Genomic DNA, 26114 nt, shown 5'->3' on the forward strand with positions numbered 1-26114 from the left:
TCCAGAACTCCAGGAAGATTTGAAATCCAGGACAGGGAGGCTGCAGAGTTCAGGGCTTGAGCCCAGCACAGCACTTGGCAGGCCTGAGAGCACATCCCAGGGTCACATCTGGGTCCCCGGGCCAGTATCTGCTTCTCTGACTCTAGACAGCTCATTTGTCCAATGGGTACATTTGTGGACAGCACCCACCCCACAAAGTTGCTGCGAGGATGAAGGAAACAACTGTCCACCAGGTCAGTGCAGAACGGGCACCTGGTGAGCGCTCAGGGATGGCCCTCCTCGGCTCCTGCCTAGAGGCCAGCACTGCCCACCAGGTAGCGACTGTCCCAGGTCAGCAGGGAGGGAACAGAGCAGGTCACACTCACCTGAGTCTGCTGATCCAGCTGTGCCTCTCACTTAGGAAAGCCTCCTCTGTGCAGAACCACACACCCCTGTGTGTCTTGTCTCAAAGAGCTCCAGACATAGAGTAGGGCAGGCGGGTAGGCGGGTAGGTACCCAGCACCAGGGACACTGTGGGGTCACGGCACCCACTACAGTGGGCCCCTGCCTGGGTCAGCAGGGCCCAGAGTCAGCGCCCTGCAGCCCCCGAAGTGTCAGCATGCGTGTGTGCGGTGTGTTTGTGCAGGTGAGTGTGCGTATGTATGTGAGTGCCCTGATGCGTACATGCATGTGTCAGTCACTGCTCTGGCCAGGCCTGGCTGCCCCACTCACATGTGCACCCAGGTCCTTGTCACTGTCGCCACCCCTGGGACCCGTAGCCAGCATCAGAACATCTGTGTGTGCTCCCCAACCTGGGCCAGTCCTGGGGATGCAGACAGGGAGATGAGCGGCTGACAGTTGAAGGTTGAGGGTTGAGGGCAGAGGGCCTCAGTGCCCATTCCTTAGCAGGGACTCAGCTAGGGTGTAACGGGGTGTCTGTGTGGCAGAACTGGATCCCATACACCTCCTCGCTCCTCCTCCCAGTGACCCTCTGGGGTGCCACGACTCCTCCCTGCTGTGGACGGAGGAAAGGAGGCTCCTAGGACAAACCCCTGCCTAAGGTCACCTAGTGGCCACCTGGCCAGGCTCCTCTAGCCAGGACTCCACTGACCAGGTTTGTTGTGTCTGAGCCCCAGAGTTCAACTCTTTGTGGACCAGACCCCCACTGATCAGACCCCTGAGGCGTGGTGCTCAAAGTCCCCTACCAATGGCCCCCTTAGTCCACAGACCCTTCCCTCCTTCATCAGGACCCACAGGCATTTGAGAGTCTTCTTGGGAATGGACCCCCACTCCAGGACACAGGGAGAGGCAGTTGGTCCCAGGCTCTGGTGCCTAGTTTCACACTCGCCCCACAAGGTCCTCTGGGCCCATCACAAAGGGGGCAGTGACGTAGCCTGGCACACCTGGACACACTGTCTGGGCCTATTCCTGAGCCACACAGCCAGAGGAACAGGAGGATGTTTGTCAGGCCAGGCACCCCGCTCTACTGGGTCTCTCAGGGTCCTTCCCATGGAGGCTGGATCCAGAGACACAGCACAGAGGCCCCAGGGTGACCGGCCCAGAACTCTCGAGACTGGGTGGGGGACCACACAAGGGGTGTCCCTAGACAGCCAGAAGATCCTTTGCTAGTTTCTTGGTAACTCATTTCTCACCAGCCACCCTCCCCCACCAGGAATCCCCTTCATGCGGAGTCAATGAGAAGAGGAAGATGGTCACAGGATCCGTAGAAAGAAAGAAAACCAAAGATGGGTGGGGGGAAGAGTTGGGAGTGTAGCGTTGTAAGGTTCCTACACTATGCCTGTTATTTGACGGTTGACTGTGATCAATTAAAGGTATATCTTGTAGACAACCCACACACTACACACACACACACACACACACACACACACACACAGACACACGCTCACGCAGAGAAAGAGACAGGGTCTTACTCTGTCACCTGGACTGAAGTGCAGTGGCCTAATCACAGCTCACTGCAGCCCTGACTTCCCAGGCTCAAGCGATTCTCCCACTTCAGCCTCCTGAGTAGCTGGGACTACACGTGTGGCCCCCATGCCTGGTTGCTTTTGAAATGATTTCTTGTAGAGAAGGGATCTTGCTAGGCCAGGAGGTCCAGGCTGGTCTGGGCCTCCTGGCCCCAAGCAATCTTCCAGCCTCGGCCTCTTAGTGTTAGGATTACAGGCATGAGCCACTGCACTCGGTTTACACGTGTTTTTAAGAGGCATAAATACTAAGGTCAGTGTTGCCATGAAGTCAGGCAGGGGAATGGCCCACGATCCGGAGGCAGCCCCCTCCTTGTGGTGAATAAAGGTTTATTGGAGCCGCAGTTCCTCCCTGTGTTCATTTCTCGTCTGTGGCTGCCTTGGGGCTGTGGCAGCAGAGCTAAGGAGTTGTTGAGTAAGTGCAACAAAGACCGCAGGGTCCACCAAGCCCAAGATACTTACTACCAGGTCCTTTGCAGAAAAATCTTGCTGAGCCCTGGGGAGGGGGCCAGGTGGCATTGGGGAGGCCAGTGGGGAGGCTGGTACAGTAATCCAGGTGAGAAATGATGGGAACTCAGATTAAAGAGGTTATGACAAGTGGCTGGAATCAGGATATATTTTGAGGGTAGGACCAGTGGTGCATGGATCACGTGGACAGTATTTAGAGTTTCAAATTTTCTTTCTACCAAAGGATCCCTCTCTAGAAAAAAAAAAAACTACAAAAGATCAGTTTAAAAAACTGACAGGCCGGGCGCGGTGGCTCACGCCTATAATCCCAGCACTTTGGGAGGCCGAGGCGGGTGGATCACGAGGTCAAAAGATCGAGACCATCTGGTCATGGTGAAACCCCATCTCTACTAAAAATACAAAAAATTAGCTGGGCATGGTGGCGCGTGCCTGTAGTCCCAGCTACTTAGGAGGCTGAGGCAGGAGAATTGCCTGAACCCAGGAGGCGGAGGTTGCGGTGAGCCGAGATCGTGCCATTGCACTCCAGCCTGGGTAACAAGAGCGAAACTCCGTCTCAAAAAACAAAACAAAACAAAACAAACTGACAAACACCACCAGATTATTTGTGTGGTTGAGGCTGGGGTTGAGCCTGGGCACCCTGTGTTTTCAGCACCCCTAACACACTGGCTATTCCAGAGGCTCCCTACAGAGCCCCTTCGGTTCAGACGAGCAGATCTTGAAACCATGGATCGGAAGGAATAGAAATCTGCACCTTACACACAAGCCGTAACATTCTAAGTCGCATCTTTGCAGCACACTGACGTACGGCCGCTTCGCCCACAGCCAGCAAGCGTCTGCACCAGTGCCAGGGTTCGTGTCCACCTTGTTATAAAAAGGCAGCTGTGTGCGTGAGTCATGGCGGTAAGGAAACAATGCCACCTGGTCTCACCATTGGCCATGTGGACTGGCTGGACCGTGGGCCAGATGCATGTCTTGGACAGACACTCTTTAGATGCCAACTTGCCTGTAGACAACAATGACTCAGAGGTGGCCTCGGGGAAGGCCTGTGTGATGGGTTGAGTTTGTCCCCCGAAATTCCCGTGTTGATGTCCTAAGCCCCAGTGCTTGAGAATGTGATCTTGAAATAAATTAACAATGAAATACAAGGTCAGTAGGGGGTGCCCAATTCAGTATGACTGGTGTCCTTATGGAAAGGGGAAATTTGGACAGAGCGAAGAGACACAGGAAGGCCACCTACACGCCTGGAGAGAGGCCTGGAACAGAGCCTTCCCGCACCGCCCTGGAAAGGGACCTTTCCTGCCAACACCTTGATCTTGAACTTACAGCCTCCAGGACTGTGAGACAGTGAGTTTCTGTTGCTGAAGCCGCCCAGTCTGTGGTACTTTAAGGCAGCCCTAGCGGACCAACACAGCCTGGTAGCCCACGGATGGTGAAAAGACAGAATGAGCGATGGAGCCCCTGGCTTCCTGTCTACACCTCCTGAAGTGCGATGTGGGATCATTTGGTGGGTGTAGGTATGCAAGGTAATTTTGGGGGTGCAGGGTGCATGATTTCAGTGTCCATTATTATGGATTTACCTTACTGTGAAAATGCTTCTAAGAATAGTTAAACAACTTAAGGTTTACATGCTACTCAAGATACAGCTGTAAATGCCAATAAAAAGTGGATGCAAACGAAAACATTCTCTTGCTGTGGTCCAGGGAATTTCAATCTTTTTTGCAGCTTTGAGCTAGAGCTGCCCTCTCCTTCCTGTCCACTGCACACCCCTACAACACACACATGTACATACATATGTGCGCAGACACACACGTGCACACACATATGCACACACACGCACACACACATGCACACACACGCACACACGCATGCACACACACATGCACGCACGCATACACACATGCACACACACATACACACAAATGCATGCACACACCTGCACATACACACACGCTGTGCTTCATGCCTTCACTAAGGGGGCACGGAAGGGAATGTGTGTCTGTGAGGAAATGAAGACAGCAGAAGCCTCTGGTTCCCTGGTGTTTGCACAGGCGCCCTCCCCGCAGACCATTCTTTGGTCTCTTTCTCCCTCTTAGAGAAAGAGAGAAGCAGAGCCCCAGTGGGTACTCGGCTACTTAGGGCCCGACCCAAGGTCACAAGCTTCCTCAGGAGCCTGGTGAGATGGGGGCACCACAGGTCCTCCCAAACTGAGGGGGCAGCGTTCAGTGGAGCCTTGAGCCCAGGAAGGTGATAGACGGGACGTCTCCATTCATTAGACACAACCAAAACCCAGTGAGGAAGGGCAGCGGTCAAAGGTTTTATTCTCCAGGAGGAGGGGCTCTCGGGGGCTGTAAGCAGCAGGCACCAGGACTTTATCACGTGTGGTCAGGTGATGGCGACCTACGGCTGCACCAGAAACTGGGACCCAGAGCGCCCGGACCTCCTGCTCTGTCTCTCTCTCCCTCTCTCCCTCTCTCTCTCTGTGTCTCTCTGTGCCTCCTCTGCCTCTCTCTCCCCTCTCCTCACCTCTCTTTCTCTCTCCCCCTCTCTCCATCTGTCTCCCTCATTCTTTCCCTTTATGCCCCCCATTTATGCACCCGGGCCCCCCTCCTGGGCAGGCACACACACGATGCCAAGGCGGCTGTCTGGGATACACGGGCAGGGCTGCAGAACTGTGGTCCTGGCGTGGCATCCCCACCCTCCAGTGCAAGTGGGGTCGGGGGTCTCAGGCGTGACCGTGCTCTCCTGGGTGGGCACCCTGCACTCGGGGAAGCAGAAGCCGCAAGTCTCCACTGGCTCAGGGGATGTGCCCACAGGGATGCTGGCTTCCGTTGCGTGATCTGCAGAGGCGAGAGTGGAGAGTGTGGGCCAGGTTTGGCCCTGTACCGGGGTAGGGGTGACGGTGTGGGCAGCTGCACTCTCCCTGGCCCAGGAACTGAGGGCAATCACCCACCAGCCTAGGATGCCCCCAGGCCAGTGTCAATGTCCCCCAGTTGCTGACCAGAATCTGTGCTGGGGCAGGGGTGGGCAGGCAAATCTTGGCTCTCACTTCTGCCCAGCTCCAAGCCTGCCATGCCCACCAAGGGGACGCTCCTCCAGTGCTTAGCCCTGATGGCCCTGCATCCTGAGGACCCCAGGCCCAGGCAAGCCTGAAGGCCGGCACCCCACACCCGCCCTTCCCGGATGCCACTCTCCCAGGTATCTGCCTTCCACCATGTCTGAACCTGATCTTATCAAGCTACAGCAGGTAACAGGGATGAGCCCCGGGCCTCTCTGCCTAGAAGCAGGGACAGTGACAGGACTGAGGGGTGGCCTGAGGCTTGCCACCCAAGCAGCGAGAAGGGTGAGGACTCCAGTTCCATGCACTCACCCTGGGAAGACTTGGCCGGACTTTGACAGGGCCTTGTGTGGGGCTGGCAGGAGCAGGGATCCCCCTTCTTCTTGAGGAAGCAGGCCACCGCCACCAGGAAGCAGCAGACGACAGCACACAGGCAGAGCCCCAGCGTGCTGTAGACCAGGGCCAGCTGATCTGCACTCAGCTTCTGCCCTGGGAGAACTGCAAGACAGCAGGAGACCACTCTGCAGTGCCTTCTCCTCTTCCCCTCATTAGGCTCCCGCAATCCACATGCGTCTGACCCACCCTGCTGCTGGCCCATCTGGCTCCCGGAGAGGCTGGGCTCCTCTCCCGACCCTGAGGCTTCTGGGATGCTCTCTGGATCCTGGAGGAAGTTGATCCACTCCTCCATCCTGGCAGCAGCTTCCCAAGACCTCGAAGCTGGAAACGTGATCTGGGCCTTCTTGTTGTTTCCACTTGCTAAGGTTGTAACTGGGACAGCACCGGAGATGGGCTGATGGGTGAACAGACGAATGGACGGCGCTCCAGGGAGCATGTCCCTGTGCATCCTGAACTGGGCCCTTCCTCCAGGGAGAAGCCTTCCTGTGTGAGGGTTTATAGTGGTCCCTTGGTATAGTATCCATGGGGTGTGGTTCCAGGATGCCCCACAGATACCAGAATCCACAGATGCCCAAGTGCCTGATATAAGATGGCCTCTTATTTGCACATAACCTATGCACATCCTCCTGTACAATTAGATTTATCTCTAGATTGCTTACGATACCAAATACAATATAGATGCCATGTAAATGGATGCTATACTGTGTTGTTTAGGGAATAACGACAAGAAAAAATGGCTGCAGAGTCAGTATATCCGTTTTCTTTCCTATTTTCCAGCCACTGTTGGTGGACTGCTCATGAGACAGGGTTTCTGTTTGGTAATAAAAATGGTCTTGGGCTGGGCACGGTGGCTCACATCTGTAATCCTAGCACTTTGGGAGGCCAAGGCGGGCAGATCACAAGGTCAGGAGATCAACACCATCCTGGCTAACACAGTGAAACCCCGTCTCTACTAAAAACACAAAAGATTAGCCGGGCATGGTGACAGGCACCTGTAGTCCCAGCTACTCAGGAGACTGGGGTAGGAGAATCTCTTGAACCCAGGAGGTGGAGGTTACAGTGAGCCAAGATCACACTACTGCACTCCAGCCTGGGCAACAGAGTGAGACTCTGTCTCAAAAAAAAAGGTCTCAAATTAGATAGTGGCTGTGTCTGCATAACCTTATGATGTGCTAAAAACCACTGGGTGTACCCATCAAAATGGCAAATTCGATGGTATACAAATTCTGCCTCGATTTTTTTAATGGGGCTAATTGTCCTTCATGAGAGCAGGAGGATTAAGGGGGATGGTGTGGAGGAAGTGCCCGACACAAAGTGGGACTCACTCTTCTAGACATGTTGTCTTAAACCTGGCTCATCTGTCCTTCCACCCAGAGCCTGGAGGATGCCTAACTCCAGGGACAGGGAAAAGCTTGGGATAAGGAGAACTTCCAAGGGGAGGGCTTTTGCCTGGGCTGAGTCTGTCTCTGGCATCCAAACCTGGAGGCTCAAGTCATGAGTCACAGGGCGTCCAGGTGCCCTGCTGCCCAAGGCCCTCCTGGTTGGCACCTGCTGTCCTGGTCTCATTAGTGTAACATCACCTGTTCTACTCTCAAACCATAGTGGCCCCTCTGTGTCCACGACACTGCTGTGAACATTCACATCCACGTGTTTGAGTGGATGGATGTTTTCCGTTTTCTTGGGTGTATAGCTAGGAGAAAGAATGGCCGAGTCACATGATTGATGAGAACAAAACTTGATGTGTGTGATGAATTATATCGTTTACTGAGAAACGATGGCAAGGAACACCGAGCCGTCCCCAGGTGGAAAACTGCTCAGGGCCTTCTAGAATAAGTAACAATAGATAGATGTCATGCGACAGTTAAACTAGTTCTTAAAACACAGGATACACGACCCTGCCCCCATTGCTCCCTCGCAAAGAATGCTTTCTAGTTTATCTTTAATTAGTAGCGAACAGGCACTAGCTGCCCGCCTACTTTATGTTTATTCTATGAAAAAACATAGAACACCTGCTTGTTAAAAACAATCACTTGTTCACACTTGAATAAATTCCCAAGTGAATAAATATGTGGGTCAGAGTCTGCTCTGGGCTCTCAGCTGGGAATGCTGTCAGCCCCCTGAGCCCACTTTGCACTGTAAACTTGTGTCTGACTCTTAATTCCTTCAGTGCCACCTGGGTTGGGGTCTCCATGACCATGCTGGTCTCAGTAAGTGGCGCCCAAACGTGGAAATCAAACCCAGGATGAAGGGTTGCCTGAGCGATGGAGAAAGGAGAAGCTAATCTAAGCTGAAGGACACCCGAGAATGCTTGAAAAAATCTCCCAGGTAAATTAGGGGGGGCTTGGAAGCGTCAGGGTAACAATGGGACACGGTTCAAGCAAACGCAAAGCTGATCTTAGCTTGCTTTACCATTTGCTTAGAAGAGAGGGAGTTAAAGTTAGTAGTAGCCACTTAGCACAGCTTTTTAATGCAGTTGAAAGATATTGCCCCTGGTTTCCTGGGCAGGGAACTATGAATATAGAAGAATGGGAAAAAGTGGGTACTATTCTAAAAAAGGCATAAAAAGGAGCTGAGGATGTTCCTGTTCCAGCATGGTCAGTTTGGGCAATGGTGCATTCAGAATTAGAGCCATTTCAAACTGATGAGGAGGAGGAAGATTCAGCGGAAGAAGGAGAATATAATTGGGATGAGGAAATTAAAGATAACCCAGTTAAGAAAAAAAAAACGAGGAAAAAGAAGGAGGCTGTCTGTCAGCCCCTCCTCAGTGTTTAACCAAAGCATGGCCAGATCCCCCTGACATTCCTCCGTTAGAGGAATCAGAGGCTGTTTCTAAAGTGAAACTTGCTGCTGCAGTGGTAGTATTTACGCCCTCCACAGCAGTAATTGGGAAACTCCCATTTATATTCCTTTCCCTCCTTTGTTGCGACCTATGACGTGGTTAGATCCCCCTGTGGATTGGGTCTATACAGGCTGGAATACAACAGGCTCACAGGGATGGAGATTTAGAGGCTTGGCAGTTTCCTGTTACAATACACCCCCAAATCAACAAGGACAGTTTCAGGTAACATTTGACTTTTCCATGTAAACTTTTAAAGGAATTTAAACAAGCAATTAGCCAGTATGGCCCGGGATCTCTGTTTGTTATGGGACTGTTAAAAAATGTGGCCACCTCTAATAGATTAATTTCCGCTGACTGGGACACTTTAACTCGAGCTTGCCTATTTCCTTCTCAATTCCTACAGTTTAGGACCTGGTGGGCTGACAAGGCTAATATTCAAGCTAATATGAATGCCAATGCTCAGCCTCCAATGAATATTACTGCAGAACAGCTCACAGGAATTGGTGCATGGGCTCCTTACACGCACAGGCTGCTACGGCTGATTCGGCCATAGAGCAGGTTAGGAAGGTGTGTTTAAGAGCTTGGAAAAAGATTACATCGGGAGGTAAAAAATTTCCATCTTTTAGTACAGTGAGACAAGGGCCAAAGGAGCCGTATGCAGACTTCATAGCTAGACTACAAGAAGCAGTAAGAAAGGCAATCACAGGCACAGAAGCTCAGGACGTAGTGCCATAGTTACGAGCATTTGACAACACAAATGCAGAATGTCAGGCTGCCATGTCACCTATTAAAGGACAGGCTCATTTGATGGAGTACATTAAAGCTCGTGATGGTATTGGAGGAAATTTACACAAAGCTATTTTATTAGCACGAGTCATGGCAGGTTTAAAAATAAACGAAGGAGGTATGCCTTTCCCTGGAGCTTGTTTTAACTGTGGAAAAAGGGGACATATAAAAAAGGATTGCAGACAAAATCTAAAAGCAGGGCAGCCTGTTACTGTAAGTAATTTGATAGTAGCTATGATGGTGGTTATCACCACTGCAGTGAGAATTCCTGGAGTTGGGGCAGAAGTGAAAGGAAATTTTACATATTGGGCATATATTCCTTTCCCTCCTTTGTTGTGATCTATGACATGGTCAGATCCCCCTTTAGATGTATACACTAATGAGAGCTTGTGGATGCTGGAGCCGATAGATAATCGGGGCCCGTCACTTCCTCAAGAAGAAGGTACTTTGATGAATCTCTCAACTTTGAACATTTACCTATATGCCTAGGAGCAGCTGAAGGATGTTTAAAAGCAAAAATTCAAGCATGGCCAGCCATAATACCTGGAAAAAGTCACACTTGAGCTCAGTTACATATGATCTCTGGCTTTAGTATTTTCTATAATAATTCAGGAAATAAAAGTTATGTTTTGTCCCCCAAAACCTACATGCAGACAAAATAAAGAGTGGTCCTCTAGCCGGGCATGGTGGCTCACGCCTGTAATCCCAGCACTTTGGAGGCTGTGGCGGGCAGATCACGAGGTCAAGTGATCGAGACCATCCTGGCCAACATGGTGAAACCCTGTCTCTACTAAAAATACAAAAATTAGCTGGGCGTGGTGGCATTGTAGTTGCTAGGGAGGCTGAGGCAGGAGAATTGCTTGAATCCGGGAGGCAGAGGTTGCAGTGAGCTATGATTGTGTCACTGCACTCCAGCCTGGTGCCTGGCAATAGAGCAAGACTCTGTCTTAAAAAAAAAAAAAAAGAGTGGTCCTCTAAGTTAAAAATATTAATCTGGGAAGATTGTGTTTCGGCAGAGGCTGAGCTGCTGTACAATGATTTCCATGGAATTGTTATTGATTGGTCCGCTAAGGGGATATTTAGCATTAATTGCACCTGGCAGCCCTCTTGTTGTGACACGGAATCACTTCGGCGGCAAGTAAAACATAATAACTGTTCCGAGTCAATACCCACTGAGACAAATGCCCCTATTATTTGGAGAAATGGGGGCAGGGTAGGACCACGATCAAGAATGATTTGGCCAAGATTGGGAACTGAACAAAAAGAGCTTTGGAAGATGTTTATGGCTTTAAAACCAGTAAAGGTCTGGGAAGGAAAGTATAATGGAGGATTGGGTTCTAATTCTTATCCTTCGGAGTTTTTAAGAAACAAAACTATATGGATGGGGAGCTGTGTTAAACCTCCTCACCTGGCAATGGTAGGAGAGCTACAAATTAACTTTGTTAACTCCGAAGCGGCATGTCAAAATTGTAGATTGTTTTCTTGCATTAATCCTTCTATGTTCAACTCTCATCAATCTATACATATTGTTAGTTAGAGCCCGAGAGGGAATCTGGCTACCTGTAAATCTGTCTCATTCCTGCAAAGCGTCTCCCTCAGTGCACATTCTTACTGACATTTTACAAAAGGTTTTAAAATGAACCTGAAGATTTCTTGCAACTTTAATTTTAGTTAGCATGGGTCTGATTGCAGTCATGGCCACAGCAGCTGTGGCCGGAGCAGTCTGGCACCCCTCCAGACAAACCGCTGAGTTTGTCGACAACTGGCAAAGGAACTCCACTTTGCTGTGGAATTCTCAAACAAAAATAGATCAGAATCTAGCTAATCAGATTAATGATCTTAGGCAAGCTGTCCTCTGGTTAGGGGACAGAGTAGTTAGTCTAGAATACAGAATTCTATTACATTGTGATAGGAATACTTCTGATTATTGTATTACTCCTCATCCGTACAACGAGACAGCATAACGGGGAAAAAGTAAAGCATCACCTCGAAGGGCATGCTGGAAATTCATCTATGGATAATTTTAAATTAAAAGAACAAGTTTTTCAGGCTTCTCAAGCACATTTAACTTTAATTCCACAAACGGAAGTGCTTCAGGGAGCTGCTGATGGATGGGCAGCCCTACATCCAGTGACCTGGGTAAAAACACTCGGAGGATCTATGGTGGCTGTTATGACTGTGTTACTAATTTGTCTGACTTCTCTTTGTGTAGTCTGCAGGTGCAGATCCTGAATCCTTCGAGAAATAGCTCACTAAGATAAAGCTGTGTTTGCTTACCTAGCTTTGCAGAAAAAGAAAGGGAAACATGATGAGAACAAATCTTGATGTGTGTGATGGGTTATATTGTTTACTGAGAAACGATGGCAAGGAACACCGAGCCGTCCCCAGGTGGAAAACTGCTCAGGGCCTTCTAGAATAAGTAACAATAGATAGATGTCATGCGACAGTTAAACCAGTTCTTAAAACACAGGATACACAACCCTGCCCCTATTGCTCCCTCGCAAAGAATGCTTTCTAGTTGATCTTTAATTAGTAGCAAACAGGCACTAGCTGCCTGCCTACTTTATGTTTATTCTATGAAAAAACATAGAACACCTGCTTGTTAAAAATAATCACTTGTTCACAAAGAATAAGCAAGTGGTCAGAGTCTGCTCTGGGCTCTCAGCTGGGAATGCGTCAGCCCCCTGAGCCCACTTTGCACTGTAAACTTGTGTCTGACTCTTAATTCCTTCAGCGCCGCCTGGGTTGGGGTCTCCACGACTGAGCTGGTCTCGGCACATGATAACTGTTTCATTTTTTGAGGACCTGCTGGACTGCTCTGCACAGCATCCCACCGTTCACACTCCTTTTTACAGGTGACAAAACTGAGTCTCTGCAATATCGTTCCAAGTCTCAGACCTGCACCCAGGAGCCAGTCTGACCAACTCCCAGGCTGGTGCTCCAAGCCAGCAGGCCGCACAGGGGCCCCAGGGCTGGCACTGTTCCTCTTCCTCACACACGCTCTTAGATTCAGGAATCTCATAAAGTGACAGAGCTGCCAGGACTCTTAGGGGCTATAAGTGTCACTCTGACATTTACAGGCGGGGGATGGGAACTCAGGGTGAGATAGTGTCATTCCAGCAGCCCATGGCTGGCCTTCCTGTCTGGTGTCCAGAGCTCAGAGACGCCTAAAGGTGGAAAGCAAAGTCCCCAGGACCTGCAAACTTGGTGCCACACATTCTGAATCAAATGCAAACAGTGCCCTGGAGGCATCAGCAGGGGAGACACTGGCAGCTGTCAGAGCACAGACAGAATGCCCAGCTATAAGATGTCACTAGGTGGAAATGAACAGCATTGATTCAAGGAGGAAGACCAAACATTCATGCATATTTCAGTGTTTCAGCATGAGATTCTGAAATCCGAGTGTTCAGAGACCATGCCTAGAGCACAGTCACCTGATGCCATGCCCTTGTAGACTATCTGAGCTGGGCCTCATTCTATCCAGGAGAGTGCCGTTGGGGCAAGGCTGTGCCACTCTGGGCATCTGCCTCAAGAAGGCCCGACAGCTTCGGTGTTTGCTCACTTGGGAGCCCTGAGCCACCACTGGAGAAGTCCAGCTGGAGAGGCCCCGTGGAGAGGGGCAGGCCCTCAGATCAGCTGGAGGAGAAGCAAGGCCCAAACATCCCAGCATCAGAGCTGAGCCTCCAATGGTTCTATCCCAGCACCATCTGCAGGAGACACCCCAAGCAAGAGCACCAGAAGACCCGCCCAGCTGAGCCCCACCTCCCCACAGAGCCAGGCAAAGTCACAACATGAAGATAAGGATCTGGAAATGAGGTCATCCTGGATTCAGGTGGGCCCCAGAGCTAGTGGCAAGTGTCCTTCTACAAGAAGAGAAGGGAGGAGACACAGGCACGGGAGAGAAGCCACGAGAAGACAGAGGCAGAGATGGGAGTGATGCAGCCGCAAGCCCAGGAGGCCTGGGGCAGCTGCCAGAAGCTGGAGGAGGCAGGGAAGAATCCTCCCCTGGAGCTTTCAGAGAGAGCGGGGTCCTGCTGATGCTTGGATCTGACTTCTGGCCTCCAGACCAGAAGAGGATCAGTTTATGGTTTTTTTTTAGACGGAGTCTTACTCTGTCTGGCTGGAGTGCAGTGGCATGATCTTGGCTCACTGCAACTTTTGCCTCCCAGGTTCAAGCACTTCTCCTGCCTCAGCCTCCCGAGTAGCTTGGACTACAGGTGCATGCCACGATGCCCAGCTAATTTTTGTATTTTTAGTAGAGACGGGGTTTCACCATATTGGCCAGGCTGGTCTCGAACTCCTGACCTCGTGATCCATACACCTTGGCCTCTCAAAGTGCTAGGATTACAGATGTGAGCCACTGCACCCGGCCAGTTTGTGTTGTTTTCAGCATCCAGCATGTGCACACTGTCACAGCAGCTCCGGGAAGCAAATACAGCCTATCCGAGGACAGCACCCACCCAGCCAGGTCATCAGTCCTGGGCAGGTGCAAGTCACTGAGGCTCCACAAGAGCCCTGTGACATCAGAGCCATTATGATCATTATAGGTGGGGACAGCAAGGCATGAGTAGCCCAGATGCGCCTAGATTAATTCTGATGTTGCAGAACGTTCAATATTTAGATCTCAGCACCAGTGGTTTTTCCTAACCATATGTGCTTTGATGCATTCCAGATCCTTATTCTCAGAAGGGGCCATGGGCGCCCCCAGTGTCTGCAGCACACAGAGGCTGAGCAGCTCCATGGCCATCGCCACTCCCTCCAGTTCCAATCTCATGCCAATGCGCTGTCCCTCTGTCCCCCTCCCAGGTCCTTGTCATCTCTGGTTCCCCTTATTGCCAGAAATAGCCTCTCACAGGGCCCCTGCTGCCATCAGCATCATCCGGGGGCAACAGGACACTCTCCCCACAGCCCTGCTCTGACCCCCTCCTCCCATGGCTGCCTCTGCCCCCAGCAGGACATTGGCCTCCCAGCCTGGCACATGGGGCCCACTGTCACCTGCTATCTGGTCCCTCCTGGTGCCATTTCCAGCCGCCCCTGAATGCTTGCTTTTCCCAACTCAATCCTCTGCAGCCCCCACATGGGGGACAGTTTCCTGCACTTAGTGCTCCTTCTCTTCCTCCTCTGCCGGACAGATGAGCATCCCACCCGCTGGGGCAGGCTCCCTGGGCCACCTGCTCCCCTCCGGGAGAGGCAGACACTCCCTGCACCTGCCCCGGGGCCCAGGCAGGGAGCTCCTCACGTCAGCCTGGAGTCATCGCAACAGAACCCACACCAGTCTCCTTTGCTGCTCACATCTCGAGCTATTTTCAGTCCAGCTTGGGAGCCTGCCCTGCTCTTCCCACGAAGCCCCTTGTGCGAGCAGCAGGGCTTTCCATGTCCTCTTGGTGAGCATGTGGAGCCGTCAGCCTCTACCTTCAGAGCAGATCTGGGGTGGGGTCCCTCCTGCTTCTGTGGAGTGGCCACCACACTCCTGCAGGCTAGGAGCCCCGGAGAAGGGATTTAGCCTCCAGCACAGAGCCCCTCACAGCCTTCTCTGCGTGCTGCTGCCTCTGCCTGGAACCCTGTTCCCACTGTGTGGCTTCAACATGGAGAGCATGTGCTCCCCCAAAAATGTGTTCTCCCAAATCATCCTCACAGTGACTCTATGAGGGTGAACAACAGCCTCACAGAACCAAGGCTCAGAGAGGGTCGGTAGCTCGCTCCAGACCACACAGCTTTTGAGGGACATAACTAGGGGTCTACCTACACACTCCACACCCCTGGCCCAGCCTGCACTAAAGCTCCTCCTCGGGGAAGCCCTCCTTGTCTCTGTCTCCCCTGAGGCTGGGTTACATGGCCCCTGTGCAGTAAGAGGAATGTGTTATCTGCCTGACCTTTCACAGGACAGTGAGCTCCATGGGTCTGAGACAGGACCTGCCTCGTTCACTCCCCTCCCCACGCACAGCAAGCCTGCCACCGTCCTGGGTCCCACTAACGAGTGGCAGTTTTGAATGGGATGCAAGAGAAACCTGGAGTTGGGGTGAGGTGGAGTCTGGCAGGGCTGGAGAGGGGGCAGCAGAATTCAGGGAGCCCACGAAGTGGGCAGAGGACAGGTCAGCCCTTCCACTGTGTGCAGCTGGACAACTTGGTTACATGGTGTCCTCTGCTGCCTGTCCTCAAATAGGTCCACCTCTGGGTCCCTCCCCTGGCCATGCAGCTCTGTACTTCCTGTTTGCGGTCCACAGCAAGCTCCCCTCCTGCCTCAACAGCCCATGCAGGCATCAGAGGACAGAGCAAAACAGACCTTAGCCCTGGGCCCCTGGAGAGATGCAGGGCAGGGCAGTGCACAGCGACAGTCACAGAGCCACCGAAAGCTGCGCCATGGCAGAAGTGTGGCAGCTGAGGCGGGGTGAGGCATAGTAATGCCGATCCCAGTGACACCAACACGTCCTCACACGGCTTCCAATGCTCACAGCCTGGGGCTCCATCCCTGGAGCCAAGATGAGGCTCCAAGTTTCTGCCCAGTGCCCTCTGGGAAGGGGGCTTGGCTGGTGGTCACACCTTGTCCCACGGGTGATAGTTCACCCCACAAGGAGCAATAGCCTTGTGGACGCTACTCTGGGTCATTTTGCTGTTGCAGAGGGGGAAAACTTTGGAACCCCCAGACTGTGCTCAAATCCCAGCTCAGCCATGCACTCGCTGTGTGACTGTCAGCAAGTCACTCCAAATTTGAGACTGCCTCTCCATCTGTGAGGTGGGTAGGAACGACCGGAAGGAGCGTCTATTGTATCGGAGGTGGGCAAGGTTCCAGTTTGGCGGGAAGTTTCAAACGCCTCACTGGATGCAGGGAAAGCATGAGGGTGGCCAGACACCAGGGCGGCAGGCATGGCCACTCACCTCTGCGGTTGAGCTCATCAGCTCCTCTGTATCCACACCCCCTCCATGCGAATCTGCGCTTCTGCTCAGTAGAGGCTGTGTTAGGTTAAAAACAGCCTTGGAATTCACCATGGCTACAAACTCCCCCCTCCCCATGCTTGCTCCAGCCAGCAAGAGATGGCGTCTGTTTCCCCTCCCCTGAATCCTCTGACACTGTGACTGGAAAGAGATGCAGAGGAGGTGATGAAATGCAAGTTCCCAGCCTGGGTGGGAGAGGCTGCGTGCTTCTGTCTGCTGAGCTCCTGTATCGTCATGAGATGGACACACCTGGCCAGCCCACTGGTTCCAGGAGAATGAGAGGCACATGGAGCAGAGCCAGCTGGGCACAGCCAAACCCCCGACTCAGGAGGAAGCACCCCCCGCCCCGCATTTGGGGACGGCTTGTTATGCAGCAGCAGCTAACTGACTGTAGAGTGGGAGATGCCAGGCTAAGCAGAGACAATGGGGTGCTGGGCAACCTCCTCATCAGACACATAGGCTCTGCCCTTGGGACCTTGGCTCTGGGGCCCGGCCTCATGGAAACAATGTTATCCCAGGAAAGTCACTACAAAGGAAAGGAACCCATCAGCCCCCTGAGAAGAGCAGGCCTGCGGTCTCTCCTGGACTGGCCGAGAGCAGGGCAAATGCCATCGCTAGTGTTTATGGATCCACACGGCATCCCCCTCCCGTCCTTTCTGGTGGCACAGAGCAGGGCAGGTGCACCAAGAGGTGTTTGCTGGGAGGATTAATTAGATCCTCTCCAATGCCTGACACTTAGCAGATGCCCAGCTCAACAGGAAACTTCTTCCCATGTCTGAAGTGGCCATCTCCAGCCATAAGTTTTTTCATTTTCTTTCTTTATTTTTTTATTTTATTTTATTTTTGAGACGAAGTTTCGCTCTTGTTACCCAGGCTGGAGTGTAATGGCGCGATGTCGGCTCACCGCAACCTCCGCCTCCTGGGTTCAGGCAATTCTCCTGCCTCAGCCTCCTGAGTAGCTGGGATTACAGGCACGCGCCACCATGCCCAGCTAATTTTTTGTATTTTTAGTAGAGACGGGGTTTCACCATGTTGACCAGGATGGTCTCGATCTCTTGACTTCGTGATCCAGCCGCCTCGGCCTCCCAAAGTGCTGGGATTACAGACGTGAGCCACCGCGCCCGGCCCTCTTTCTTTATTTTTTATTCTTTTTAATTTTTATTTTTTTGAGACACAGTCTTACTCTGTCCTCAGGCTGGAGTACAGTGGCATGATCTCGGCTCACTGCAACCTCCACCTCTTGGGTTCAAACAATTTTCCTGCCTTAGCCTCCCAAGTAACTGGGACTACAGGTGCGCACCACCATGTCTGGCTAATTTTTGTATATTTGGTACAGGTGGGGTCTCCCCTTGTTGATCAGGCTGATCTTGGACTCCTGACCTCAAGCGATTGGCCCACCTCGGCCTCCCAAAGTGCTGGGATTACAGGCGTGAGCCACTGTGCCAGGTCTTTTCTTTCTACAATATTTTTTTCCTCTGGCAATGTCTAATGAACCACATAAACTCTTTTAGTAATGCCTTTGCCTCCTCATTCTTAGGAAGCCTCCCCTCTCTTGCCTCTAAATGAAATCTGATGGATTCACAGCCAGATTCCACCAGACGCACGAAGAAGAGCTGGTACCAATGCTACTGAAACTATTTCAAAAAATCAAGGAGTAGGGACTCCTCTTTAACTCATTCTGCAAAGCCAGCTTCACTCTGGCACCAAAACCTGGCAAAGACACAACAACAAAAAAGAACACTACAGGCCGACATCCCTGAGGAACATACATGCAAGATGGAGTCGAGATTTAAATGAAGACCCTAAACTGTGAGAGTCCTAGAGAAATCCTAGAAAATACCATTCTGGATATTGATCCTGGGAAAGAATTTGTGACGGAGTCCTCAAGGGCAACTGCAACGGAAACAAAAATTGACAAGTGGGACCTGGTTAAACTGAAGAGCTTCTGCACCGCAAAACAAACTATCAACAGTGTAAACAGGCAGCCTACAGAATGAGAGAAAATACGCACCCAGTGAGGGTCTAATACGCGTAATACGTGAGGAAGTTAAACAATTCAAACTGCAAAAGCCAAATAACCACATTAAAAAGTGGGCAGAAGACATGAACAGACACTTTTCAAAAGACAGGCAAGCAGCCAACAAACGTGAGAAAATGCTCAACATCACTGATCATCAGAGAAACGCAAATCAAAACCACAGTGAGGGACCATCTCACACCTGTAAGAATGGCTACTGCTGGTGAGGCTACAGAGAAAAGGGAATGCTTATACGCTGTTGGTGGAATGTAAATTAGTTTGACCACTGTAGAAAGCAGTTTGGAGATTCCCCAGAGAATTTAAAACAGAGTTACCATTCAGCACAGCAATCCCATTACTCGGTATGTATCCCAAGGGAAAAAAAACAAAAAAACACACACGTATGTTCATCACAGCACTAATCACAATAGCAAAGACATGGAATCAACCTAGGTGCCCATCAATGGTGGAATGGATAAAGAAAATGTGGTACATATACACCATGGAATACTATATAGCCATACAAAGAAAAAAATCACGTTCTTTGCAGCAACATGGATGCAGCTGGAGGCCATTATCCAAAGTGGATTAACGCAGGAACAGAAAACACCAAATGTTCTCACTTGTAAGTGGAATGCTAAGCATTGCATACAGATGGACATCAAGATAGGAACAACAGACACTGGGGCCTACTAGAGCTGGGAGGAAGAGAGGGGACAAGGGCTGAAAAACTACCTATCAGGTACTATGGCCACTACCTGGGTGACAAGATCGTTTGTACCCCGGACTTCAGCATCAAGCAACATACCCATGTAACGAACCTACACGTGCACTCCCAGATCCAAAATAAAAGTTGAAATTATAAATAAAATAAGAATATAAATAAATGAAGTCTGCAGCATTGGCGGAGGGCAGGCGGTGGCTGTTACTCAGGTGCTCACACAGGCGGGTCTGCTGCTTACTTGTGCCTGTGCTTTGAGAACTCACACGGCCTCAGCAGCCTCCAGTACAGGCTCTTCCTCACATGGCAGGTCCTTTTTCCTGCTTTCTTCTTGCCCACAGATTTCTGGAAATGTTCCCTACATTGTTTTTTTGTTTTTTTTTTATCCTGGGATGACCTCCCTGGCTTCTGGCCATCTGCTTGGACTCTGGGCTTCATGCATTGTGGACTCTCCTGTTCTAGGCCTGGCATCAGTCTTCCCATTCCTTCCGACCCTGCATGGCACTCTGCAGGTTTGCCTCAGATAGCTTACCTGGACTTGCTTCTGAGCCTCTGTGCTCCGATCCTTGGTCTGAATTGCTTTCAACTTCTCCATTCCTCTGTCTCCTGAGCTCTGGTGGGAGGTTCACTGGGCTCCTGAGCTTGTTCTCACAGAAGTATGCACATTGCTTAGGGTGCTGTCCACAGATGGAGGCACAGCTGACACAGCGCCTCAGGAGATGGTCATAGAACCTGCCTTGCTCCTTGCGGCAGCTGAGTAACCCTGGGAGATAGAAATGTGTGATACTCTTGGGTAACACAGACCAGCAGGAGCTCTAGGTTTGGCTACAAAGGACATCAAAGTTAAAAAAAAAAATGGTAAAATTCCAGAAAGCAATCCCAGAGTAAGCCAAGTACTTTTACAATATACAAATTGAAGACTATGCATTGTCCTCTAAGTACTATTTTGGCTGCATTGCATTTTGATGTGTGGTATTTTTCCTCTATCTAGTTCAAAATGTACTTGTTTTTCATTATTATTTCTTCTTTGACCTATGGATTATTTACAAGTGCGTTTCTTAGTTTCCAAACATATGAAGAATTTCAGTTATCATTTAAAATTGAGATCTAGATTACATCGTTACATAAGACCTTTACTTGCATTTTTCAAGCCTTATCGAGGAGAAATATATTTCAAATTAGCATAAGGAATGAAGGGGAAAAACCAGAATCCTCTTTGGCAAGTTGGAGGAGGGAGCTGGAAGGAAAGTAGAAAAGTTCACATGAATAATATTTCTTCTCTCTGAAGACTAGATGAGAATTACAGCAGCTTACACAGGTATCAGCACCAAGGTGCAGAAGCCAAGGAAACTAAACCCAGTCACACTTGCCTTAAGAGAGCACAGTGGACCAGACTTTGAAAGTGTAAAGAAATCCATCTGGAACAATCCATTGTCTAAAGCCTCAGAATATTTCTTTTTTAATTTTTTTTTTTGAAAGGGAGTTTCACCCTTGTCACCCAGGCTGGAGTGCAATGGTGTGATCTCGGCTCACTGCAACTTCTGCCTCCCAGGTTCAAGCAATTCCCCTGTCTCAGCCTCCTGAATAGCTGGGATTACAGGTGCCCACCATGAGACCCAGCTAATTTTTGTATTTTTAGTAGCGGTGGGGTTTTGTCATGTTGGCCGGGGTGGTCGAAAACTTCTGACCTCAGGTGATCCATCTGCTGTGGCTTCCCGAAGTGCTGGGATTACAGGCGTGACTACTGTGCCCAGCCCAGCCTCAGAATATTTCTACATGAGAAAAAGGCAAGTTTTCTTCGTATTTAGAATAAGGTATTTATGTCAAAATGTGGCTCACACACATTTGTGAAGGACACATTTCAGAGGCAGTGCAGGATAGTGGATAAGAACCCAAATTTCAGAACCGAATTTCCGTTGGGGCCATCCCGGCTGTACCGCTTGCAGACAGTGTGGTCTTAGCCTTTCCATGACTCAGTTTCCTCATGTCCAGCATAGGGAAAATAACTGCACTGACTTCTTAGGGTTGTTGGTGGAGTTGTAGTGCCTGGCACATACCAAATGCTCACTTAATGGAAGGCTTGAGTAGAATATTCATTTGAGCCTCTTCACAAAACAAACACACCCATCCTTGTGCCTTTGACAGAGTAAAGGAAGGACCTAAAAGATCATGGAATTGGGGACTTGGGGAAAACTCAGATGGCCCACATGAGACCAGTGATCTCCCCTGCTCTGGCCCTGCCCTATCCCCAGGGCTCCACTGAACAGCACAGAAACCCACACCTCCACTCTGTGTCACACAGGGTTGGCCCAGCAGTGGTGTCCTTGGGGTTTTTTGTGACCTCCTCCCCTTTTGCAGGTGGTGCCTGAGCACCCCAGACCAGGCCCTCCCTGCCTGACCTCACAACCTGACCAGCCCCTACCCAGGACTCAGTCCTCCGCACCGCGCTTCCCACCTCTGCGCCTCTGCTCATGCTGCCCTGTCTTCTAGGCACCCTCCCCTCATCGGATTTCTGCATTCCGTGGCCTCTTAACAATCTGCCTCTGACGGTGCTTCCTCCAAGGACACCTCCCTGCTCCCCTGCCCATCAGCTGAAGGTGGCCTCTCCCAACTGTGGCCTTCTATCTTGACACATAGTCATTTCTCCCATTAGGTGACACTGTCCTTGAAGGGCCATGCCAGATTCCTGTTTCCATGGGGCTGGAGCACTCCATCTGTGTTTGTGGGATGAACCAATGAATGTTCTAATTTATTAATGGTTAGTGGTTCAGGCCATGATTTAAGAGTCAGAGTCCTGGGTTCAAACCAGGATGCCACTGTGACGTCTCCACTTTTCCACTGTGTGATCTTGGGTAAGTTACTCAGCCTCTCTGAGTTCCCCTCAACAAGTATTCATGAAGGACTTACTATGTGTCAGGCACTCAATGTTTTCAATGTCTCAAACATGCCACATTCTCTCCTGCCTCAGGTCCTTTGCACGTGCTATTCTCACTGCCTGGAATACGTTCCCTCTATCATCTTCTCTCGGCCCCTTCCTACCTAATCTTCAGATCTCAGCCCAAATGTCAGGGGTCTCCTCTGACCATCCAGTAGAAGTAGGCCCTCCCTTGTCACTGTCTGTTGTTTCTTTCTTTTGAAATTGTTTATTACAGAACTTATCACACATGTACATAAAGAGGACAGCACAATGATGCCCTCTGCACCGATCGTCAGCTTCACAAATTGTTTAAATTCTGTCTTATACTTTTGTAAACATTTTTTTGGGGGGCTTGTATATTTTAAAGCACAGCCAAGATCTCATATAGTTTTTTTTTTTTTTTTTGAGACAGAGTTTCACTCTTGTTGCCCAGGCTGGAGTGCAGTGGTGCTATCTCTGGTCACCACAACCTCCGCCTCCCGAGTTCAAGCGATTCTCCTGCCTCAGCCTCCCTAGTAGCTGGGATTACAGGCATGCGCCACCACACTCGGCTAATTTTGTGTTTTTAGTAGAGATGGGGTTTCTCCACGTTGGTCAGGCTGGTCTGGAACTCCCGACCTCAGGTGATTGTGTGAACCTCAGGAGGTTGTGTGACCAGAGCAGAAAGGTAGAGAGTAAGAGATGCCACAGTGTACACCTTCTCCTGTCACCCTTTCCTCAGCCACCTGACTGTGGGGCCAGAGGGTGCTCTGCAGGGAAAGGACGGGGGTGATCCCACTGTCTCCTGGGCTCAGGCCTCAGAAGTCACTGCAGAAGGCTGCACAGGTGCGCTGGCTCTGACAGCTGCAAATGGCTTTGCAGGAAATGCAGGTGCCCAGCAGGGGATCCCAGTACTGCTCTTCAGGGCAGGACCTCATAGTCGGCCCTGTCCACAGGCCAGCAGCGTGAGCACAGCTGGTAGGCAGCCACAGCCTGACCTCTTGCTCCTGGTGGAAACCCAGATGGCCTCTCCTGCCCACAGTCCCACAGACATCCTTTCTGTCTCAGAAGCAGACAGGGCAGACAAAGCTGGCTTCCAACCCCCACTGCACTTACTGGGGGCCTGGGGCAGCCACCTCCCCTCTCCAGCCTCAGTTTCCCCATCTGCACATGGTTGTTTTCAGGCCGCCTGCTCTCTCATATCAGCAGTGCCCTGCTGGGCCTCGCTCCCTGCCCTCCTTAACATGCCATGCCGCTCCCTGGCTCAGTCTTTGCACATGCTGTTCCCTTGATGTGCCCTTCTCCCCAGCCCCTCCCCTCAGCTGCTTATTCCTCCTCAGCCTGAGACCTCTGTCTAAACCTGATCTTTCAGGGAAGCATTTCTGACTCGCCCCCAGACTAGGACGCAGTCCTTCTTCTACACACTTGCACTGCCCTTCACTTGTCATTGTGGTCACTTTCCTTCCATACGTGTGGTTATTTGATGCTGGCTCCAGCACTAACTGTGAGCACCATCTGGCAGGGACTGTGCCTAATTTTTTTTGTTCATTGCTGAGTCCTCAGAACCTAGATAGTACTTAGGACATAGTAGGTGCTCATGAAATGAATGAATTTTTAAAAGCAGACCAAGTCAGGATCTAGGGCACAGCAAGAACCAAGACATGTCAATTTCCTTCCGATTTCCTTTTTTTTTTACTGAAGTATAAAGCAACCACAATGATGTGTGTAAGGTGCACAAAAAGCTGAAGAATACAGCTTGGTGGAATTTTATGTATGTATGCATCTGTGTTATTATAGCCCACAGTGAGACGTAGAACGTTTCCTGCTCCCCTGAAGACTCCCTGGGGTTTCCTCCCACCCAATGCCCACTCCTAGAGGCGGCTACCGTTCTGTTGTTACCCCCATAGGTTAATATTGCCCCTTCTGGAACTTCCATGTCTGGTTTTGCCTCTCCACGTGGTGCCTGAGACTCATCCATGTGGGTGTTCTCTATGTGTCTGGTTTTGTGTCACTGTGAGTCTTCCACTATGTGCATGCATTACTTCTGTTTTTCTGATTTCATGACCTTTGCTTCCACCAATAACTTCTCCTTAAAAATGTTTAAAAGCATTTTGCAAGGCAAGTGTTTATTCTTTAATGAAAGCAAGCTGAGGGAAGACCAGAGGTGGCTGGGCACCGTGGCCCACGCCTGTAATCCCAGCACTTTGGGAGGTTGAGATGGGAGGATTCCTTGAGGCCAGGAGTTCAAGACCAGCCTGAGAAATATAGTGAGTCCCTGTCTCTACAAAAAGATTTAAAAATTAGCTAGGTGCTATAGTCCCAGCTATTCAGGAGACTGAGACAGGGAGATCACTTGAACCTGGGAGTTCAAGGCTGAGATGAGCTATGACCACATCACTGCATTCCAGCCTGGATAACAGAGTGAGATCCACTCTTTAAAAAAGAAAAAGAAAAAAGATCAGGGGCCCCCCATTTAACACAGCAGCTTAAACACAGGGGTTTATCTTCCTTCCCTCCCCAAACCATGCTAAGCTGACAGTCAAGTGCAACTGTCTTCAGAGATAAAGGGAATGGCAGTGGTTTCTACAGCAGGGAACGCATGTCTCTAACATTCTGGGAGTTGGAAGGACTGGAGTGCCAGACTGCCTTTGAGGATCTCATCATTGATGCCTACAGGGGAAGGAAGTTGTTCTGAGTCACAGAACTCAAGGCAGTCTCCAGAATTGGAGGCACCAAGTCTCTCTGACAGCAGGGGCTGGGCGGGAGGCGGCAAGCTCTGAAAGAGGATTGGTTGGAAACTTACATGAAGAGGGTGTGACCCCAGCACATCCCCATTCCAAGGCTGAGGCCAGCCCCTCACCCACCCAGGCATGAGTGGGGTCTTCTTGGACACAGCTGAGGGTAGAAAGGTGGTCTTTCCTGGCAACAGGGGAATTGTGAGAATCTTATTCCTGGACACTCAGTCTCCCCTCTCTTTATCCACCCCAGTTTCTATCTGAAGAGTGCAGCAACCATGTTTTTAAAGATGCCTCCTTCCCTACCCTGCAACTGGCAGGAAATCAGAAGTCTCTGCTCTCAGAAAACAGACCCAAAGGAAAAGAGCCAGAGGCACTGACGGCGGGAGAGTCTCTCAGGAAAATATCCAAGTCCCCGCCTGATCCCAGTGGAGCAAAGCTTCTACATCAACCAGCCCATATGGGCTCCAGGCAGCGGTCAGTGCCTGTCTGACTTCTGAACTGACAGCCAAAAGTCACCTGACATGGGAGCACCACCTCTAGCATGAAAGTAAACTCAAAGCAAACAGAAGACAAACACCTGGAGCCGATGAAGACACGCAGGAAACCGAAGAACATTTTACAACAGCAGCAGCAGCAGCTGAGATCCCCAGAAATATGAGAGGATTGTGTATCTATGGAACAAAACAGTGGACTATTTGTAAAGGACATTCATAGGACAAAAGAGAATTGTTAGAATTATAATTTATAGCCAGAATAGAAACATTAGTAGAAGGGCTGGAAGATGTAATCGAATAAATTGTCTGGAAAATAGGAGACAAAAGATATACAATTATGGAATCATTTCAGGAGCTCCGAAGGCTGACTAATGATTTGAGGGACGCTGGCTCCAGATTGGAAGAGTCAATCAAGCATCAGTGCAGTACGGTCACACAAACTGGGATACATTATCATGTAATTTAGGAGGACCAGTGATTATGAGCTGATTCTAAAACCTTCTTGAGAACAAGCAGGTTAGCCATAAAACTCTGTTAGTTATGAAGTCAGGACATCTCAAAAGCAATCCTGGAATGTGAGGAGTGACATGGAGGAAAGCAGCAGAGAAGCAAGCTCTGGGAATCTGTGCCTCCTGCTCACAACTACGGGGCCGGCAGCCGCCGCCTGAAGTCACTATTTGGGAGCTCTGGAGTTGTCCAGAGGAGAGCTTGATGGTAAATTTTAGGAATTTCAGCCTATGACATGGCAGTGGCTACTATTCCACAGCAGTGCCACTGGCTGGAGCCAGGATGAGTAAGAAGGACCCTTGT

General features: G+C 50.5%; 1 protein-coding gene across 1 annotated transcript in view; it reads right to left on the reverse strand.

Annotated features, from left to right (window-relative positions):
- Window positions 1-4716: 4716 nt before the first annotated feature.
- The window catches only part of TNFRSF13B (TNF receptor superfamily member 13B), a 37394-nt gene continuing 15996 nt past the window's right edge, over window positions 4717-26114 (reverse strand). The window contains exons 2-4 of the mRNA XM_012461746.2: window positions 19709-19939; window positions 5797-5982; window positions 4717-5266 (exon numbers count right to left, since the gene is read on the reverse strand). Coding sequence (XP_012317169.1) covers window positions 5016-5266; window positions 5797-5982; window positions 19709-19939 — 668 coding nt within the window. The 3' untranslated portion in view covers window positions 4717-5015. The remainder of the gene's footprint in view (window positions 5267-5796; window positions 5983-19708; window positions 19940-26114) is intronic.

The sequence above is a fragment of the Aotus nancymaae genome, unplaced genomic scaffold (assembly GCF_030222135.1).
Source record: "Aotus nancymaae isolate 86718 unplaced genomic scaffold, 86718_ANA_hifiasm-v0.15.2.pri h1tg000018l, whole genome shotgun sequence".
Classification (NCBI taxonomy): Eukaryota; Metazoa; Chordata; class Mammalia; order Primates; family Aotidae; genus Aotus; species Aotus nancymaae.